This window comes from Oncorhynchus masou, chromosome 6, assembly GCF_036934945.1.
Source record: "Oncorhynchus masou masou isolate Uvic2021 chromosome 6, UVic_Omas_1.1, whole genome shotgun sequence".
Taxonomy (NCBI): Eukaryota; Metazoa; Chordata; class Actinopteri; order Salmoniformes; family Salmonidae; genus Oncorhynchus; species Oncorhynchus masou.
In genome coordinates this window covers 5,617,507-5,639,629 of record NC_088217.1, presented here as the reverse complement: position 1 = coordinate 5,639,629, position 22,123 = coordinate 5,617,507, and the positions used below count along the sequence as shown (strand labels likewise).

Genomic DNA, 22,123 nt, shown 5'->3' with positions numbered 1-22,123 from the left:
GGAGAGGAGGAGGAGACTATGGTACCGGCGTCGAGCGAAACCGACAAATAATCCTCGAGAGCCTTACGTTCGGGAGCCGACAGAGAGTATAATCTACCCCGGGGGGAGTAGTTCCCGGAAGGAGATCAATACTACAGTCATACGACCGGTGTGGAGGGAGAGAAGTGGCCTTGGAACGACTGAACACCGTGCGCAGATCGTGATACTCCTCCGGCACCCCTGTCAAATCGCCAGGCTCCTCCTGTGAAGAAGAGACAGAGGAAACAGGAGGGATAGCAGACATTAAACAGGTCACATGACAAGAAACATTCCAGGATAGGATAGTATTACTAGACCAATTAATAGAAGGGTTATGGCGCACTAGCCAGGGATGACCCAAAACAACAGGTGTAAAAGGTGAACGAAAAATTAAAAAAGAAATGGTTTCGCTATGATTACCAGAGACAGTGAGGGTTAAAGGCAGCGTCTCACGCTGAATCTTGGGGAGAGAACTACCATCTAAAGCGAACAAGGCCGTGGGCTCCCTAACTGTCTGAGAGGAATGTCATGTTCCCGAGCCCAGGTCTCGTCCATAAAACAGCCCTCCGCCCCAGAGTCTATCAAGGCACTGCAGGAAGCAGATGAACCGGGCCAGCGGAGATGGACCGGAAAAGTAGTGCGTGATCCAGAAGGAGAGGCCTGAATAGTTGCGCTCACCAGTAGCCCTCCTCTTACTGATGAGCTCTGGCTTTTACTGGACATGAGGTGACAAAATGACCAGCGGAGCCGCAGTAGAGACAGAGGCGATTGGTGATTCTCCGTTCCTTCTCCTTGGCCGAGATGCGGATACCCCCAGCTGCATAGGCTCAGCATCCGAGCCGGCGGAGGAGGGTGGCAGTGATGCGGCAGGTGGCAGTGATGTGGAGAGGGGAGCAACGGAGAACGCGAGCTCCTTTCCACGAGCTCGGCGACGAAGATCAAACCGTCGCTCTATGCGAATAGCGAGAGCTATTAAGGAGTCCAGACTGGAAGGAACCTCCCGGGAGAGGATCTCGTCCTTAACCTCGACGAGGAGACCCTCCAGAAAACGAGCGAGCAAAGCCGGCTCGTTCCAGTCACTTGAGGCAGCGAGAGTGCGAAACTCAATAGAATAATCCGTTATGGATCGATTCCCCTGACATAGGGAAGACAGGGCCCTGGAAGCCTCCTCCCCAAAAACAGAACGGTCAAAAACCCGTATCATCTCCTCCTTAAAGTCTTGATACTGGTTAATACACTCAGCCCTCGCCTCCCAGACTGCCGTGCCCCACTCACGCGCCCGTCCGGTAAGGAGAGAAATGACGTAGGCGATGCGGGCTGCGCTCCTGGAGTAAGTGTTGGGCTGGAGAGAGAACACCACATCACACTGAGTGAGGAATGAGCGGCACTCAGTGGGCTCCCCAGAGTAACACGGCGGGTTGTTGATCCTGGGCTCCGGAGACTCGGAAACCCTGGAAGTGGGAGGTGGATCGAGGTGGAGTTGGTGAACCTGTCTTGTGAGGTCGGAGACTTGGACGGCCAGGGTCTCAACGGCATGTCGAGCAGCAGACAATTCCTCCTCGTGTCTGCCTAGCATCGCTCCCTGGATCTCGACGGCGGAGTGAAAAGGGTCCGGAGCCGCTGGGTCCATTCTTGGTCTGATTCTTCTGTTATGTACTTGAGTGAAGACCCAAAAGCGGTTTTAACAGAAAACAGAGTTCTTTAATGAAAAAACAGGAATGGCATAAATCCTCTTCCAACGTAGTCAATGGAACAAAAAGAACGTTAGTATAATGCAGGATGCACCTGCCAGGCAGACTCCGACAGGATAGGACAAGGTGGAAGCAAACGCGACGACAGCTTGCTTCTGGCATCAAAAACACAAACAAGAATCAGACACTGAAAGTAGCAGGAACAGAGAGAGAAATAGAGACCTAATCAGAGGGGGAAGAGAGAACAGGTGGGAAAGAGTGAAAGAGCTAGTTAGCGGAGATGTAGAACAGCTGAAGAATGAGAGACAGAGAAGGTAACCTAAAAAGACCAGCAGAGAGAGACAGAGTGAAGAGAAGACAGGAACAGACATAACAAGACATGACAATAGGACTCTGGTCTAAAGTAGTGCACTATATAGGGAATAGGGCTCTGGTCTAAAGTTGTGCTCTATATTTATTTATTTAAATTTTATTTCACCTTTATTTAACCAGGTAGGCTAGTTGAGAACAAGTTCTCATTTACAATTGCGACCTGGCCAAGATGAAGCAAAGCAGTTCGACACATACAACGACACAGAGTTACACATGGAGTAAAACAAACATACAGTCAATAATACAGTATAAACAAGTCTATATACGATGTGAGCAAATGAGGTGAGATAAGGGAGGTAAAGGCAAAAAAAGGCTATGGTGGCAAGGTAAATACAATATAGCAAGTAAAACACTGGAATGGTAGATTTGCAGTGGAAGAATGTGCAAAGTAGAATAAAAATAATGGGGTGCAAAGGAGCAAAATAAATTAATTAATTAAATACAGTAGGGAAAGAGGTAGTTGTTTGGGCTAAATTATAGGTGGGCTATGTACAGGTGCAGTAATCTGTGAGCTGCTCTGACAGTTGGTGCTTAAAGCTAGTGAGGGAGATAAGTGTTTCCAGTTTCAGAGATTTTTGTAGTTTGTTCCAGTCATTGGCAGCAGAGAACTGGAAGGAGAGGCAGATAGGGATATAGGGAATAGGGCTCTGGTCTAAAGTAGTGCACTGTATAGGAAATAGGCCCTGGTCTAAAGTAGTGCACTGTATAGGGAATAGGGCTCTGGTCTAAAGTAGTGCATTTGTTAAGAACTTGAGTGAAGACCCAAACGCGGTTTTAACAGAAAACAGAGTTCTTTAATAAAAAACAGGAATGGCATAAATCCTCTTCCAACGTAGTCAATGGAACAAAAGAACGTAGTATAATGCAGGTTGCACCTGCCATGCATGCAGACTCCGACAGGACAGGACAAGGTGGAAGCAAACGAGACGACAGCTTGCTTCTGGCATCAAAAAACACAAACAAGAATCAGACACTGAAAGTAGCAGGAACAGAGAAAGAAATAGAGACCTAATCAGAGGGGGAAGAGAGAACAGGTGGGGAAAGAGAGAATGAGCTAGTTAGGGCAGATGTAGAACAGCTGAGGAATGAGAGACAGAGAAGGTAACCTAAAAAGACCAGCAGAGAGAGAGAATGAAGAGAAAGGACAGGAACAGACATAACAAGACATGACAGCATTATATAGGGAATAGGGCTCTGGTCTAAAGTAGTGCATTATATAGGGAATAGGGCCCTGGTCTAAAGTAGTGCACTATACTGTTTAGAGAATAGGGCTCTGGTCTAAAGTAGTGCACTATATAGGAAATAGGCCCTGGTCTAAAGTAGTGCACTGTATAGGGAATAGGGCTCTGGTCTAAAGTAGTGCATTATATAGGGAATAGGGCTCTGGTCTAAAGTAGTGCACTATACTGTATAGAGAATAGGGCTCTGGTCTAAAGTAGTGCACTATATAGGAAATAGGCCCTGGTCTAAAGTAGTGCACTGTATAGGGAATAGGGCTCTGGTCTAAAGTAGTGCACTATATAGGAAATAGGCCCTGGTCTAAAGTAGTGCACTGTATAGGGAATAGGGCTCTGGTCTAAAGTCGTGCACTGTATAGGGAATAGGGCATAGGGTGGTCCCTGCGTGTGGCGGCGGTGGTGTCGGCGTGTGGCGGCGGTGGTGTCGGCGTGTGGCGGCGGTGGTGTCGGCGTGTGGCGGTGGTGTCGGCGTGTGGCGGCGGTGTCTCTCTGCTCTGCAGAAGCAACCAGATGGGCTTTAGAAATGCTACATTTCATTTGGTATCATCAGTAGGTTTGCTCGCCCCTCATTGGCTTCCCATCTGCTGCCGTTTCAGCCCTCGGATACGTCCCAAAGGCACCTTATTCCCCCAATAGGGCTCTGGTCAAAAGAAGTGTGCTCCGTATGGAATAGGGTGCAATTTGGGATACGACCTAGGCCTACATGCCATCATGGTGCAGCAGATCACAGCCCACAGCTACTGACGGTATTATCTCCGACCTAGACCCTATCCGAGAGCCAGAGAACCTGGTACACAACCAGCTTTGCTGAGCCTGCAGGAGCTGTGGATGGTAGGTTACAACATGTTATGACAGTATCATGACAATGTAATTATAGGTCTATCCACAAGAGGTTTCAAGGTTTTCTTCTATCTGTGCTTTGAAGATAAGGTTTGGTGATAGCAGAACGAGCGATAGAAGAGCAAACGGAATCACCTATTCACCAGTTTGGTCTGCATGGTTTTCATGGGGGGGGGACAGTGAGCTAAATGTCTCCCCCACCCCCAGACCCTTTATTGTCTGACTCTTATTGTTGAAGTTTGGTCTGCATGGTGTTCATGGGGGGGGGGGGGGGGGTTAAAGACAGTCGCTCTGGATAAGAGCGTCTGCTAAATGACTTAAATGTAAATGTAAATGTAGACAGTGAGCTAAATGCCTCCCCCACCCCCAGACCCTTTATTGACTGACTCTTATTGTTGCAGTTTGGTCTGCATGGTGTTCATGGGGGGGGGTTAAAGACAGTAGACAGTGAGCTAAATGTCTCCCCCACCCCCAGACCATTTATTGACTGACTCTTATTGTTGCAGTTTGGTCTGCATGGTTTTCATGGGGGGGGGGGGGTTTAAAGACAGTAGACAGTGAGCTAAATGCCTCCCCCACCCCCAGACCCTTTATTGACTGACTTTTATTGTTGCAGTTTGGTCTGCATGGTTTTCATGGGGGGGGGGGGGCAGTGAGCTAAATGTCTCCCCCACCCCAGACCCTTTATTGACTGACTCTTATTGTTGCAGTTTGGTCTGCATGGTGTTCATGGGTGGGGTGGGGGGGGGGGGGTTAAAGACAGTAGACAGTGAGCTAAATGCCTCTCCCACCCCCAGACCCTTTATTGACTGACTCTTATTGTTGCAGTTTGGTCTGCATGGTGTTCATGGGTGGGGTGGGGGGGGTTAAAGACAGTAGACAGTGAGCTAAATGCCTCCCCCACCCCCAGACCCTTTATTGACTGACTCTTATTGTTGCAGTTTGGTCTGCATGGTGTTCATGGGTGGGGTGGGGGGGTTAAAGACAGTAGACAGTGAGCTAAATGCCTCCCCCACCCCCAGACCATTTATTGACTGACTCTTATTGTTGCAGTTTGGTCTGCATGGTGTTCATGGGTGGGGTGGGGGTTAAAGACAGTAGACAGTGAGCTAAATGCCTCCCCCACCCCCAGACCCTTTATTGACTGACTCTTATTGTTGCAGTTTGGTCTGCATGGTGTTCATGGGTGGGGTGGGGGGGGGTTAAAGACAGTAGACAGTGAGCTAAATGCCTCCCCCACCCCCAGACCCTTTATTGACTGACTCTTATTGTTGCAGTTTGGTCTGCATGGTGTTCATGGGGGGGGGGACAGTGAGCTAAATGTCTCCCCCACCCCCAGACCCCTTATTGACTGACTCTTATTGTTGCAGTTTGGTCTGCATGGTCTTCATGGGTGGGGTGGGGGGGGTTAAAGACAGTAGACAGTGAGCTAAATGCCTCCCCCACCCCCAGACCCTTTATTGACTGACTCTTATTGTTGCAGTTTGGTCTGCGTGGTGTTCATGGGTGGGGTGGGGGGGGGGGGTTAAAGACAGTAGACAGTGAGCTAAATGCCTCCCCCACCCCCAGACCCCTTATTGACTGACTCTTATTGTTGCAGTTTGGTCTGCATGGTGTTCATGGGTGGGGTGGGGGGGTTAAAGACAGTAGACAGTGAGCTAAATGCCTCCCCCACCCCCAGACCCTTTATTGACTGACTCTTATTGTTGCAGTTTGGTCTGCATGGTGTTCATGGGGGGGGGGGACAGTGAGCTAAATGCCTCCCCCACCCCCAGACCCCTTATTGACTGACTCTTATTGTTGCAGTTTGGTCTGCATGGTGTTCATGGGGGGGGGGGACAGTGAGCTAAATGCCTCCCCCACCCCCAGACCCCTTATTGACTGACTCTTATTGTTGCAGTTTGGTCTGCATGGTGTTCATGGGGGGGGGTTAAAGACAGTAGACAGTGAGCTAAATGCCTCCCCCACCCCCAGACCCCTTATTGACTGACTCTTATTGTTGCAGTTTGGTCTGCATGGTGTTCATGGGGGGGGGGGCAGTGAGCTAAATGCCTCCCCCACCCCCAGACCCTTTATTGACTGACTCTTATTGTTGCAGTTTGGTCTGCGTGGTGTTCATGGGGGGGGGGGACAGTGAGCTAAATGCCTCCCCCACCCCCAGACCCTTTATTGACTGACTCTTATTGTTGCAGTTTGGTCTGCATGGTCTTCATGGGGGTGGGGGGTTAAAGACAGTAGACAGTGAGCTAAATGCCTCCCCCACCCCCAGACCCCTTATTGACTGACTCTTATTGTTGCAGTTTGGTCTGCATGGTGTTCATGGGTGGGGTGGGGTGGGGGGTTAAAGACAGTAGACAGTGAGCTAAATGTCTCCCCCACCTCCAGACCCTTTATTGACTGACTCTTATTGTTGCAGTTTGCCAGCGCCCACAGCCTGACTGACAGTATTGTATTTGAACTGCTAGTCTCTGGAATGTTTGGTTTTCCTCAAGTTAAATGTCTTTACGGTTTCGATCATCACATGTTCACTCTGGGCTGTTGTTTGATTGTTCAGTTTCTCTAGCTTTTTGGAAAGAGCCGGGGTCGAAGGGGGAGGTGGGGGTAAAGGGGGGAGCCGGGTCGAAGGGGGAGGTGGGGGTAAAGGGGGAGCCGGGTCAAAGGGGGAGGTGGGGGTAAAGGGGGAGCCGGGTCAAAGGGGGAGGTGGGGGTAAAGGGGGAGCCGGGTCAAAGGGGGAGGTGGGGGTAAAGGGGGAGCCGGGTCGAAGGAGGGAGCCGGGTCAAAGGGGGAGGTGGGGGTAAAGGGGGAGCCGGGTCGAAGGGGGGAGGTGGGGGTAAAGGGGGAGCCGGGTCGAAGGGGGAGGTGGGTCAAAGGGGGAGGTGGCGGTAAAGGGGGGAGCCGGGTCGAAGGGGGAGGTGGGTCAAAGGGGGAGGTGGCGGTAAAGGGGGGAGCCGGGTCGAAGGGGGGAGCCGGGTCAAAGGGGGAGGTGGGGGTAAAGGGGGAGCCGGGTCAAAGGGGGAGGTGGGGGTAAAGGGGGAGCCGGGTCGAAGGGAGGAGCCGGGTCGAAGGGGGAGGTGGAGGTAAAGGGGGAGCCGGGTCGAAGGGGGGAGGTGGAGGTAAAGGGGGGAGCCGGGTCGAAGGGGGAGCCGGGTCGGGGGGGAGGTGGGGGTAAAGGGGGGAAGTGGAGGTAAAGGGGGGAGCCGGGTCGAAGGGGGGAGCCGGGTCGAAGGGGGAGGTGGGTCAAAGGGGGAGGTGGAGGTAAAGGGGGGAGCCGGGGTCGAAGGGGGTATTCGGGGGATTCGAGGGTGGAAGGGGGGAGGCGGGGTGAAAGGGGAGGTGGGGGTAAAGAGCTAAAAAGGAGAATATGAATATTGATACAACCATTTGGTTCAAATAAGGCACGGTAAGTCCACCATGGGTAGTCCTGAACCTCAGTCCCCATCTCCATCGGTTTGCAAAGGAAGCATTCATTTTAATACCACAAAACGAATACTAAGTGTGAAAAACATGTTCCAATCATGTTTCAAATTCAGTGGATTAATAGCAGAGAAAAAGGCATTTGTTGCTCGTGAATCAAGGATGTGACAATTTTCAGAGATTTCAACAGTCACGCATAGCCGACAAAATGTTGGAGGTTATTACGTATCAAACTGTGTTTCTGTGTGAGTGGCACAATCAATTCGTGTAGAACCCCCCCCCCCCCCCCCCACCACCACCCTCCACCGCCAAAGTGGATGAAAAAACACTTAGCATATAAAACCGTGAGACAAGAGGATGCTCCTGCCTCAAACCCGCAGCGATCTCAGTGGTGGAAATGTTGGACACGGGGAGGGTCGACTTTCAGATGACATTGACGCTATGTAGATGAGAGCGGGGATTTGTGCTCCGTGGAACATCCCTGGCCGAAGTTAGACGGTGCTTCGAGGTGAAGCTGCTCCCTTTTCGCTGCGTTGTTTCCCCGCTCTCCTTCAGCACCACCGAGCTAACGGACAGCACCACTCACCTTTCCCCTCCGGATCCTAGTTTGGTTCTGCTTCTCTTTATCTTCAAATGGAAAATCTTTTCTTCGGTCTGCTCCGGGAGAATCTGTAAGGACACAACTTTTAGATGAACGTACGGATATTATACCATCGCCCAAAATTCTGTCTGGTATAGAAGTTTGATTGTAAGTACTGATTTTACTTTTAATAGTGTGGGTAAACTTCAGCGCAATGATCAGAACATTGAACAAAACCGTGTGGACCCGTTTGGGGATACGGAGTTGCGTCTCGGTGGGAAAAAAAAACGGAATTTCAGATCTTGCACACGGAGTAGCCTTGTCTTAGTCTATTGGATTGGATACATCGCAACTCTGGTGTTTTACCAAAACAATAGAAAAACAGTGATGAATCATTTCATCAGGGCAGGTTCCAGGCATAACTGTGATATTTTACCAAAACAATTAATTCCACCAGAAAGCCAGCGATTAGTTCCTTCATCGGGGCAGGTTCCAGGCATAAGCGACATGAGCGGTTGCTTAGGGTCCCCGGCCACTAGGGGCCCCCGATCCCCCCCATCCTTCCCCAGAAACGTACTATTGAGAGTAAGAATACACCGGGGGCATTTTCGAAATGTGGATGTTCAGCAGGTTTTATCTTGTTATGTCAATCAGTACCCATTTTTCCACTAAAACGTGTCCACTGATTTGTTGCCGACATTTAGAAAGTTTGCATAGAAAATATATCTGATACGGTACGTGTCCATTGAACTATCTTGTGTCGATTAAAACGGCTGGAAGTAATGACGTCATACATTTAAATGAAACTTTCTCCGCAAAAAAACCTACAATGTCGGATAAAAAAGGAAGTGGTTTGTAATCGTTTCCATTACCCATTTAGGCAAATTGTGCATTAATAAATTAGTGATAGCCTACATCCTCTCCCACCTATTTGTTTCATGTCTCAGGTAGCCTTCAAAAGCCAGCTTGTGTAGAATAATTCATTAATATTTGCCGTATTCTAATAAATCTAATGTGCCGACGTATCGCCATAGGTGAAATTTGCGCTGTTGTAGATCTGAAATTCATTGGATGGTGAAACTTGCCAGCTAACCAGAAAAGCAAGGAGAAGGAATTCAGGCATTCTTGACTATTTTTTTTTTATAGTTTAAAAATTATTCGGGAATCATAATATATATACATATTTTTTTAACTGTTTCAATCATAATTTGTCGCAATAAAGAAAGGTAGACAAAATAAAAATCACCCCCTGTTGGAACGGATAAAAAAATTGTCGCCCTTTAGCAATTGTCTCCTATCTCTGCCGTTTTCATTACACATCTCACAATTTTTTGTTGTTGTTGCAACATCGCTTTTGTTGAATAAACCAATTGAAACCTGCCTGCTGACAGTCACGCAAGTAGCCATGTCAGCTAACACATTTTTAGATTAGCCAACTATCTAAACTATGGCCAAATCCCGAATGGTCAGGTGCCCTGATCTCCAGGGAGGGGGGGGGGGGGCATTGTCATTCTCACTCAGATATCATTAACATGATATAAGTCATCATAAAATGTGTAGTTCTGCAGACAATTAGCTTTAAAACTGCAACAAATGATCTACACCCCATCACAATATGTGTAGTTGCAGGAACTTAACTTTATAACTAAAACATTTCCTTCCATAGCCCCCCCCCCAACCAAATCTCGCTTCGCCCCCATTCTACACTTGACTCGTTCCATAATTCATGGTCATAAGCAAATGAAACGTAAGAGAGGGATGATGCCCAAAGCTTGGCGCTTACAGGGTCCTTTTGTTTGACTTCTCTTTCTCCATGCCGTCTCATCTCATAAATATCAAATAGCTGAGGGGAAAAACGGGAGACCCCCCCCCCCCTCCTTTGTACTACAGCAATAGAGGCACGGTACTATTCTAAAGATAAATGCAGAAAAATACCAAAAGCATGACGTTGCCAAGCCCAATGTATCCCGTATTACGCACATTTTTTTTTAAATCAACCAAATGACTGTCTTCTGACGTGTATTATGAATAATTAAAGAACAACTAGGCCTATATATTTAACATTGCTTGCTCATTGGGCTTGGTTTCCGTTCTGCTGATGTAAAAATTGTTTTATACGATACATTTGATTGATTGAATAATTAACACTCATTTGTATTAATATGTGGTAATTTTTATACTTCCCATTTATCCTCGTTTTTATTTATAATGTATATTTATTTGTGTGCATAAGCCGTAGCGTGTTAATGAATTCCATTTCAATTTGTTTTTATTAATGGTTGCGTTGCACAGTAATTAACCCTCCAAATACTGAATCATTGGGCGGTGATGATCGCCACCTGCTCTTTAACAGTGTTGAAGAACCTTCTAAATGTGCGAAGACTTTTAGAGTAACAACGCTGTAAAACACCACTTGGGCTCCCGAGTGGCGCAGCGGTCTAAGGCACTGCATCTCAGTGGTTCGAATCCAGGCTGTATCACATCTGGCCGTGATTGGGAGTCCCATAGGGCAGCGCACAATTGGCACAGCGTCGTCCAGGTTTGGCCGGGGTAGGACGGTCATTGTTAATAAGAATGTATTCTTAACTGACTTGCCTAGTTAAATAAAGGTTAAATCAAAAATAAACATCACAGGTCCATTGCCATAAAACATCTCTGTCCCCAGCGCCAACAATACGACTCACTGAAAACTCTTCAAACGGCTAATTTTCAGCCCTATTAATGCATACATTTGGTTGTTCCCCATGGTAAATCAATATTTAGTAAACATTTAGGGTCCAATCATTATTTTTACTACCTATTTGGTAACATTATTCTCTTTGGCTTTTTTTTCCAGGTGCGGTTTCCCAACTGGCTCGGTGTTCCCGCTTCTTCTCCTGATTTCCTGCCCATCTAACCGTCCCTTGGCTGGGTAACGAACCGGGAAGCTGCTGTCTACGTGGACCGGTGGGGTTCAAATCTTCCGTCCGCCTTCCAGTCTTGTCAGGAAATCTAAATCTAAACAGAGAGACAGAGACATGGCGACGAATGGTACTAAAGGCGCTGATGGATACGTTCTAACGGAGGTGAATGCCGAGCCTAACGACAAACCCAAAACTTTGGTCGTCAAAGTCCAGAAAAAGGAACTTCCCGAAAGAGAAAACTGGACTGGAAAATTTGACTTTCTCCTGTCTTGCGTCGGGTACGCAATTGGACTGGGAAATGTCTGGAGATTCCCTTATCTATGTGGGAAGAATGGAGGAGGTAATCAAGATGTCGGAGCTTTTCCGTGTTTTTCAAAAACAAAAGGAGGCTAAATTTGACCTTTCAATCGGCAAATTTGTTCTGGGGCGCTCACTTAAATAATCTCAATGGCTCAAGAGCTCATTTTCTCTCCAGATTGTGCGTAATTACGCGCACATGTATAGGCAACGCTACGAGATCATTCATTTGAGTCGCTGTAGTGTGAAACAAAATAGTGGGTTTATCACTTTTTGGATGATTTGAAATGTTAATTGTATATCAATGCAATGGTTCACTTTTATTCACGACTATATTTTTTTGTTTTCTTGCCTTTTATATTCTTTTCAGGGGCCTTCTTGATTCCCTACTTTTTGACGCTCATATTTGCTGGTATGCCCCTGTTTCTGCTTGAAACGTCCCTCGGTCAGTACACATCGATTGGAGGGCTTGGGGTGTGGAAACTGGCTCCCATGTTTAAAGGTAAATCAAAGCCCCGTGTTTAGGTTAACCGGAAATACATCACGTTATATAAGACAAATAGATGTCCTCAAATACTCTTCTTGCCGGTTGACCATAAACGCCAGAACAATTTGTATTGCTAATGCTAATTATATCTATATATATTTTCTCAAATTATTTCATTTTGTATTAAATCACAGTATATAAATACCTCATTCCTAATCTCCCTTTTCTAGGTGTTGGTCTGGCTGCTGCAGTGCTGTCTTTCTGGCTAAATATTTATTACATCGTCATCATTGCCTGGGCCATATACTATTTGTGGTCCTCCTTTACTACCGTGAGTATGATAGTCAGGTAAAAGAAAAGAAAAGATGAATGAATTCATTGAAGGTTTAACAAAAGGAAAACACATTTCCCAAATGAATATCTTTAAATGGCATGACATTGCAAATTTCGGGGCAGTTTGATCATAAAATAATTTGAATTTGACCGTTATTACCCCTTCAACAAATGAGGTGCATGATGTTTGAAAGAGATTGGCAACATTTACAAAAATGAGAGAGAGAGAGAGAGAGAGAGGGAGAAAGAGAGAGAGAGAGAGAAGGAGAGAGAGAGGGAGAGAGGGAGAGAGAGAGAGAGAGAGAGGAGAGAGAGAGGAGAGAGAGAAAAGGAGAGAGGGAGAGAGAGAGAGAGAGAGAGAAGGAGAGAGGGAGAGAGAGAGAGAGAAGGAGAGAGAGAGAGGGGGGGGGAAATAGAAGGATAAAAAAAAGTGTCTTTGTTGTTGCAGGAGTTGCCATGGCAATCATGTGGAAATCCTTGGAACACAGAGCGATGTTACACCAACTACAGCATCCTGAACGCTGCCAACCTCACCAGTGCTGTTCAGGAATTCTGGGAGTAAGAACAAGTATTTTTTATTTACATGTTATTTAGTTGTTTTTTGGCTGTGGTTGGACCATGCAGTGTTACTAAAAACTTGACCTTTCAATCTGCTAATTTGCTAATTAATAATAAAGAAATAAGTAATGGGGTTGAAAGAGGATTTATAAAATACATTTCATTGACTGGTTGATTGATTGATTGGTTGATTGATTGATTGATTGGTTGGTTGATTGGTTGGTTGATTGATTGTGTCGTCCTATAGGCGTAACATGCACCAGTTAACAGACGGTCTGGAGAAGCCTGGGGAGATCAGAGCGCCTCTCGCCATCACGCTGGCCATCGCCTGGGTCCTAGTCTATTTCTGCATCTGGAAAGGTGTCGCCTGGACTGGGAAGGTAACTGACCAAATTGATAGATTTTGGGCTTAAGATGCTAAACCCACCGGGGGAATTGTGACATTTGATTTTGTCCGCCATTTTGGATTTTGTCCGCCATTTTGGATTTTGTCTGCCATTTTGGATTTTGCCCACCGTATAGATTCCAAATCCATAGAGAAACCTTTGACTGGAAAAAACGACAGTTGATCTGCGCCTGGGCCCTGTCTCTAATAATGAGTGTTAAGTCATTAAATGCATCTGTTAAAGGTCAACTGTTCCCTTAGAACCAACTTGTCTTGTTTTAAACAGCCTATGTAGCATCGTTATGAGTCAGAAACATTCATATTAGTGTCAAAATTGACTTCAAAGTGTAAATAGGATCATTTTGGTCATAAAGTCAGTCTAGTCCAAAACGGAGTTTTGTAAGTGAGTTCGTCGCGACCTACTGGAGGGTTGGCTATGGAGTAGGATCATGCCTCTTGCCCAGTGTCCACTGACATGAGAGAAGCAGCTGTGTGGTTGCCCTCCTACTGTAATCAGCTGGTTGTGCTCTATCCAATCATAGCGCCCGGAACATCCTGACAGTGACACGGACTTGCCCAGTACGCAGCTCTTCAGACTTTTACAGAAGACAACACGTCACCAACGCTATGTTGAAATAACCTGAAGGCCCGAAGCCCTTTTATACGGCGTGGTCACTTCCTGATGTGTGTTTGATAGTGTCAATCACTCAAGTCTGCTACATTTTCTGGGCAAAATAAATGAGAACTGAGACGATCAGAGCGCACTTGTATCCCAACTGCAACTGGTTTTGTCATATGATTCCCTATGAAACACTGCCAGACAGACTCACACTCGGGTAATAGATAGTGAGCAAGTTGTCAAAAAATAAATAAAATGGCACCAAAGTACACAAGGCACCACTCACCATTGACTTTATAAGGCTGATTGTGGCCTGGCTGCTTAATAATTGTGCCTGCTAGCTATTGAGTATTTTAAAGAACTGACTATTTTGAGGAAGTGGCTACGTTGAATCAGGAGGGTTAAACAACAGTAACTGCCAGGATATGAGAACATAATTTAATCTTTATTTTACTAGGCAAGTCAGTTAAGAACAAATTCTTATTTTCAATGACGGCCTAGGAACAGTGGGTTAACTGCCTGTTCAGGGGCAGAATGACAGATTTGTACCTTGTCAGCTTGGGGATTTGAACTTGCAACCTTTTGGTTACTAGTCCAATGCTCTCACCACTAGGCTACCCCCCCGAAACCAAACTGTCATTTGGCTTCAGTCATGGCCTTTCCGTAGCCTGCAGACAAACGACCAAATCGTCCTCATGGCTAGAATGTTATTCATATTTTTCATAATTTCATAATTAATAATACAAAAAAAAAATTGAAAAATGAAATTAAAAAAATACATTGAAAATCTGGTGTTTCTTTGTCAAACGGTTCTGTTATATTTCAGTCTTCTGTGATTTATTTAAATTGTGATATTGTGATGCGAACTCAAAACGTAATACATTTGAACTCTGTATCAAACATGGTAGGTGACAGGTATCCTAGTGGTTAGAGTGTTGGACTATTAGCTGAAAGGTTGCTGGATCGAATCCTCTGAGCTGAAAAAGTAAAAAAAATACAAATCTGTCCTAGACCAGTTAACCCACTGTTCCCCTGTTCCTAGACCAGTTAACCCACTGTTCCCCTGTTCCTAGACCAGTTAACCCACTGTTCCTAGACCAGTTAACCCACTGTTCCTAGACCAGTTAACCCACTGTTCCTAGACCAGTTAACCCACTGTTCCTAGACCAGTTAACCCACTGTTCCTAGACCAGTTAACCCACTGTCCCTAGACCAGTTAACTCACTGTTCCTAGACCAGTTAACCCACTGTTCCTAGACCAGTTAACCCACTGTTCCTAGACCAGTTAACCCACTGTTCCTAGACCAGTTAACTCACTGTTCCTAGGCCAGTTAACCCACTGTTCCCCTGTTCCTAGACCAGTTAACCCACTGTTCCTAGACCAGTTAACCCACTGTTCCTAGACCAGTTAACCCACTGTTCCTAGACCAGTTAACCCACTGTTCCTAGACCAGTTAACCCACTGTTCCTAGACCAGTTAACCCACTGTTCCTAGACCAGTTAACTCACTGTTCCTAGGCCAGTTAACCCACTGTTCCCCTGTTCCTAGACCAGTTAACCCCACTGTTCCTAGACCAGTTAACCCACTGTTCCCCTGTTCCTAGACCAGTTAACCCACTGTTCCTAGACCAGTTAACCCACTGTTCCTAGACCAGTTAACCCACTGTTCCTAGGCCAGTTAACCCACTGTTCCTAGACCAGTTAACCCACTGTTCCTAGACCAGTTAACCCACTGTTCCTAGACCAGTTAACCCACTGTTCCTAGACCAGTTAACCCACTGTTCCTAGACCAGTTAACCCACAGTTCCTAGACCAGTTAACCCACTGTTCCTAGACCAGTTAACCCACTGTTCCTAGACCAGTTAACCCACTGTTCCTAGACCAGTTAACCCACTGTACCTAGACCAGTTAACCCACTGTTCCTAGGCCAGTTAACCCACTGTTCCTAGGCCAGTTAACCCACTGTTCCTAGACCAGTTAACCCACTGTTCCTAGACCAGTTAACCCACTGTTCCTAGACCAGTTAACCCACTGTTCCTAGACCAGTTAACCCACTGTTCCTAGACCAGTTAACCCACTGTTCCTAGACCAGTTAACCCACTGTTCCTAGGCCAGTTAACCCACTGTTCCTAGACCAGTTAACCCACTGTCCCTAGACCAGTTAACCCACTGTCCCTAGGCCAGTTAACCCACTGTTCCTAGACCAGTTAACCCACTGTTCCTAGACCAGTTAACCCACTGTTCCTAGACCAGTTAACCCACTGTCCCTAGACCAGTTAACCCACTGTCCCTAGGCCAGTTAACCCACTGTTCCTAGACCAGTTAACCCACTGTTCCTAGACCAGTTAACCCACTGTTCCTAGGCCAGTTAACCCACTGTTCCTAGACCAGTTAACCCACTGTTCCTAGACCAGTTAACCCACTGTTCCTAGACCAGTTAACCCACTGTTCCTAGACCAGTTAACCCACTGTTCCTAGACCAGTTAACCCACTGTTCCTAGACCAGTTAACCCACTGTCCCTAGACCAGTTAACCCACTGTCCCTAGGCCAGTTAACCCACTGTTCCTAGACCAGTTAACCCACTGTTCCTAGACCAGTTAACCCACTGTTCCTAGGCCAGTTAACCCACTGTTCCTAGACCAGTTAACCCACTGTTCCTAGACCAGTTAACCCACTGTTCCTAGACCAGTTAACCCACTGTTCCTAGACCAGTTAACCCACTGTTCCTAGACCAGTTAACCCACTGTTCCTAGACCAGTTAACCCACTGTTCCTAGACCAGTTAACCCACTGTTCCTAGACCAGTTAACCCACTGTTCCTAGACCAGTTAACCCACTGTTCCTAGGCCAGTTAACCCACTGTTCCTAGACCAGTTAACCCACTGTTCCTAGACCAGTTAACCCACTGTTCCTAGGCCAGTTAACCCACTGTTCCTAGACCAGTTAACCCACTGTTCCTAGACCAGTTAACCCACTGTTCCTAGACCAGTTAACCCACTGTTCCTAGACCAGTTAACCCACTGTTCCTAGACCAGTTAACCCACTGTTCCTAGGCCAGTTAACCCACTGTTCCTAGACCAGTTAACCCACTGTTCCTAGGCCAGTTAACCCACTGTTCCTAGACCAGTTAACCCACTGTTCCTAGACCAGTTAACCCACTGTTCCTAGACCAGTTAACCCACTGTTCCTAGACCAGTTAACCCACTGTTCCTAGACCAGTTAACCCACTGTTCCTAGGCCAGTTAACCCACTGTTCCTAGACCAGTTAACCCACTGTTCCTAGACCAGTTAACCCACTGTTCCTAGACCAGTTAACCCACTGTTCCTAGACCAGTTAACCCACTGTTCCTAGACCAGTTAACCCACTGTTCCTAGACCAGTTAACCCACTGTTCCATGACCAGTTAACCCACTGTTCCTAGACCAGTTAACCCACTGTTCCTAGGCCAGTTAACCCACTGTTCCTAGACCAGTTAACCCACTGTTCCTAGACCAGTTAACCCACTGTTCCTAGACCAGTTAACCCACTGTTCCTAGACCAGTTAACCCAAGGTTCCTAGACCAGTTAACCCACTGTTCCTAGACCAGTTAACCCACTGTTCCTAGACCAGTTAACCCACTGTTCCTAGACCAGTTAACCCAAGGTTCCTAGACCAGTTAACCCACAGTTCCTAGGCCAGTTAACCCACTGTTCCTAGGCCAGTTAACCCACTGTTCCTAGACCAGTTAACCCACTGTTCCTAGGCCAGTTAACCCACTGTTCCTAGACCAGTTAACCCACTGTTCCTAGACCAGTTAACCCACTGTTCCTAGACCAGTTAACCCACTGTTCCTAGACCAGTTAACCCACTGTTCCTAGACCAGTTAACCCACTGTTCCTAGACCAGTTAACCCACTGTTCCTAGACCAGTTAACCCACTGTTCCTAGACCAGTTAACCCACTGTTCCTAGACCAGTTAACCCACTGTTCCTAGACCAGTTAACCCACTGTTCCTAGACCAGTTAACCCACTGTTCCTAGACCAGTTAACCCACTGTTCCTAGACCAGTTAACCCACTGTTCCTAGACCAGTTAACCCACTGTTCCTAGACCAGTTAACCCAAGGTTCCTAGACCAGTTAACCCACTGTTCCTAGACCAGTTAACCCACTGTTCCTAGACCAGTTAACCCACTGTTCCTAGACCAGTTAACCCACTGTTCCTAGACCAGTTAACCCACTGTTCCTAGACCAGTTAACCCAAGGTTCCTAGACCAGTTAACCCACAGTTCCTAGGCCAGTTAACCCACTGTTCCTAGGCCAGTTAACCCACTGTTCCTAGACCAGTTAACCCACTGTTCCTAGGCCAGTTAACCCACTGTTCCTAGACCAGTTAACCCACTGTTCCTAGACCAGTTAACCCACTGTTCCTAGACCAGTTAACCCACTGTTCCTAGACCAGTTAACCCACTTTTCCTAGACCAGTTAACCCACGCTTCCTAGGCCAGTTAACCCACTGTTCCTAGGCCAGTTAACCCACTGTTCCTAGGCCAGTTAACCCACTGTTCCTAGACCAGTTAACCCACTGTTCCTAGACCAGTTAACCCACTGTTCCTAGGCCAGTTAACCCACAGTTCCTAGACCAGTTAACCCACTGTCCCTAGGCCAGTTAACCCACTGTTCCTAGACCAGTTAACCCACTGTTCCTAGACCAGTTAACCCACTGTTCGAGCTGACAAGGTACAAATCTGTCGTTCTGCCCCTGAACAGGCAGTTAACCCACTGTTCCTAGACCAGTTAACCCACTGTCCCTAGGCCAGTTAACCCACTGTTCCTAGACCAGTTAACCCACTGTTCCTAGACCAGTTAACCCACTGTTCGAGCTGACAAGGTACAAATCTGTCGTTCTGACCCTGAACAGGCAGTTAACCCACTGTTCCTAGACCAGTTAACCCACTGTCCCTAGGCCAGTTAACCCACTGTTCCTAGACCAGTTAACCCACTGTTCCTAGACCAGTTAACCCACTGTTCCTAGACCAGTTAACCCACTGTTCCTAGACCAGTTAACCCACAGTCCCTAGACCAGTTAACCCACAGTCCCTAGACCAGTTAACCCCACTGTTCCTAGACCAGTTAACCCACTGTTCCTAGACCAGTTAACCCACTGTTCCTAGACCAGTTAACCCACTGTTCCTAGACCAGTTAACCCACTGTTCCTAGACCAGTTAACCCACTGTTCCTAGACCAGTTAACCCACAGTCCCTAGACCAGTTAACCCACAGTCCCTAGACCAGTTAACCCCACTGTTCCTAGACCAGTTAACCCACTGTTCCTAGACCAGTTAACCCACTGTTCCTAGACCAGTTAACCCACTGTCCCTAGGCCAGTTAACCCACTGTCCCTAGGCCAGTTAACCCACTGTTCGAGCTGACAAGGTACAAATCTGTCGTTCTGCCCCTGAACAGGCAGTTAACCCACTGTTCCTAGACCAGTTAACCCACTGTCCCTAGGCCAGTTAACCCACTGTTCCTAGACCAGTTAACCGGTAAGGGTTTCTTCTTATTGTTAAGCCCATAACCATGTGTGTGAGGTGTATACTTCTGTTTCGAAGTAGATTTGTTTAAAGACTACCAAGAAACACGGTGCCCACTGCAATAAATGAATGAGCAATCTTCAAAACTAGGCCACAACAGGAAGTGCAGTCACCCTTGAAGTCAGGTTTTTGCATAAGTCCATTGTCTTATATTCTAACGAGAGTCTCACTCCCTGTTTCAGGTGGTGTACTTCTCAGCGACGTACCCCTACTTTATGCTCTTCATCCTCTTCTGCCGCGGCATCACTCTGCCTGGAGCTATCGATGGAATCCTGTTCTATATCACGCCCAACTTCGAGAAGCTCAAGGAATCAGAGGTAGCTAGCCTTTATCAGTGAGCAGATTCAGAGGTAGCTAGCCTTTATCAGTGAGCAGATTCAGAGGTAGCTAGCCTTTATCAGTGAGCAGATATAGAGGTAGCTAGCCTTTATCAGTGAGCAGATTCAGAGGTAGCTAGCCTTTATCAGTGAGCAGATTCAGAGGTAGCTAGCCTTTATCAGTGAGCAGATTCAGAGGTAGCTAGCCTTTATCAGTGAACAGATTCAGAGGTAGCTAGCCTTTATCAGTGAGCAGATTCAGAGGTAGCTAGCCTTTATCAGTGAACAGATTCAGAGGTAGCTAGCCTTTATCAGTGAGAGTGAGCAGATTCAGAGGTAGCTAGCCTTTATCAGTGAGCAGATTCAGAAGTAGCTAGCCTTTATCAGTGAGCAGATTCAGAGGTAGCTAGCCTTTATCAGTGAGCAGATTCAGAGGTAGCTAGCCTTTATCAGTGAACAGATTCAGAAGTAGCTAGCCTTTATCAGTGAACAGATTCAGTGGTAGCTAGCCTTTATCAGTGAGCAGATTCAGAGGTAGCTAGCCTTTATCAGTGAGCAGATTCAGAGGTAGCTAGCCTTTCAGTGAACAGATTCAGAGGTAGCTAGCCTTTATCAGTGAGCAGATTCAGAGGTAGCTAGCCTTTATCAGTGAGCAGATTCAGAGGTAGCTAGCCTTTATCAGTGAACAGATTCAGAGGTAGCTAGCCTTTATCAGTGAACAGATTCAGAGGTAGCTAGCCTTTATCAGTGAGCAGATATAGAGGTAGCTAGCCTTTATCAGTGAACAGATTCAGACGTAGCTAGCCTTTATCAGTGAACAGATTCAGAGGTAGCTAGCCTTTATCAGTGAGCAGATATAGAGGTAGCTAGCCTTTATCAGTGAACAGATTCAGAGGTAGCTCGCCTTTATCAGTGAGCAGATTCAGATGTAGCTAGCCTTTACCAGTGAGCAGATTCAGAGGTAGCTAGCCTTTATCAGTGAGCAGATTCAGAGGTAGCTAGCCTTTATCAGTGAACAGATTCAGAGGTAGCTAGCCTTTATCAGTGAACAGATTCAGAAGTAGCTAGCCTTTATCAGTGAACAGATTCAGTGGTAGCTAGCCTTTATCAGTGAGCAGATTCAGAGGTAGCTAGCCTTTATCAGTGAGCAGATTCAGAGGTAGCTAGCCTTTCAGTGAACAGATTCAGAGGTAGCTAGCCTTTATCAGTGAGCAGATTCAGAGGTAGCTAGCCTTTATCAGTGAGCAGATTCAGAGGTAGCTAGCCTTTATCAGTGAACAGATTCAGAGGTAGCTAGCCTTTATCAGTGAACAGATTCAGAGGTAGCTAGCCTTTATCAGTGAGCAGATATAGAGGTAGCTAGCCTTTATCAGTGAACAGATTCAGACGTAGCTAGCCTTTATCAGTGCAGATTCAGAGGTAGCTAGCCTTTATCAGTGAGCAGATATAGAGGTAGCTAGCCTTTATCAGTGAACAGATTCAGAGGTAGCTCGCCTTTATCAGTGAGCAGATTCAGATGTAGCTAGCCTTTACCAGTGAGCAGATTCAGAGGTAGCTAGCCTTTATCAGTGAGCAGATTCAGAGGTAGCTAGCCTTTATCAGTGAACAGATTCAGAGGTAGCTAGCCTTTATCAGTGAACAGATTCAGAGGTAGCTAGCCTTTATCAGTGAACAGATTCAGAAGTAGCTAGCCTTTATCAGTGAACAGATTCAGAGGTAGCTAGCCTTTATCAGTGAGAGTGAGCAGATTCAGAGGTAGCTAGCCTTTATCAGTGAGCAGATTCAGAAGTAGCTAGCCTTTATCAGTGAGCAGATTCAGAGGTAGCTAGCCTTTATCAGTGAGCAGATTCAGAGGTAGCTAGCCTTTATCAGTGAACAGATTCAGAAGTAGCTAGCCTTTATCAGTGAACAGATTCAGTGGTAGCTAGCCTTTATCAGTGAGCAGATTCAGAGGTAGCTAGCCTTTATCAGTGAGCAGATTCAGAGGTAGCTAGCCTTTCAGTGAACAGATTCAGAGGTAGCTAGCCTTTATCAGTGAGCAGATTCAGAGGTAGCTAGCCTTTATCAGTGAGCAGATTCAGAGGTAGCTAGCCTTTATCAGTGAACAGATTCAGAGGTAGCTAGCCTTTATCAGTGAACAGATTCAGAGGTAGCTAGCCTTTATCAGTGAGCAGATATAGAGGTAGCTAGCCTTTATCAGTGAACAGATTCAGACGTAGCTAGCCTTTATCAGTGAACAGATTCAGAGGTAGCTAGCCTTTATCAGTGAGCAGATATAGAGGTAGCTAGCCTTTATCAGTGAACAGATTCAGAGGTAGCTCGCCTTTATCAGTGAGCAGATTCAGATGTAGCTAGCCTTTACCAGTGAGCAGATTCAGAGGTAGCTAGCCTTTATCAGTGAGCAGATTCAGAGGTAGCTAGCCTTTATCAGTGAACAGATTCAGAGGTAGCTAGCCTTTATCAGTGAACAGATTCAGAGGTAGCTAGCCTTTATCAGTGAG

The 22,123-nt window shown here is 46.7% G+C and overlaps 1 protein-coding gene across 1 annotated transcript in view; it reads left to right on the top strand.

Annotated features, from left to right (window-relative positions):
* Positions 1-7,958: 7,958 nt before the first annotated feature.
* slc6a1b (solute carrier family 6 member 1b) overlaps positions 7,959-22,123 on the top strand; it is a 42,519-nt gene continuing 28,354 nt past the window's right edge. Inside the window, exons 1-7 of the mRNA XM_064967449.1 lie at positions 7,959-8,322; positions 10,991-11,397; positions 11,725-11,856; positions 12,072-12,172; positions 12,623-12,732; positions 12,980-13,112; positions 19,488-19,622. Coding sequence (XP_064823521.1) covers positions 11,172-11,397; positions 11,725-11,856; positions 12,072-12,172; positions 12,623-12,732; positions 12,980-13,112; positions 19,488-19,622 — 837 coding nt within the window. The 5' untranslated portion in view covers positions 7,959-8,322; positions 10,991-11,171. The remainder of the gene's footprint in view (positions 8,323-10,990; positions 11,398-11,724; positions 11,857-12,071; positions 12,173-12,622; positions 12,733-12,979; positions 13,113-19,487; positions 19,623-22,123) is intronic.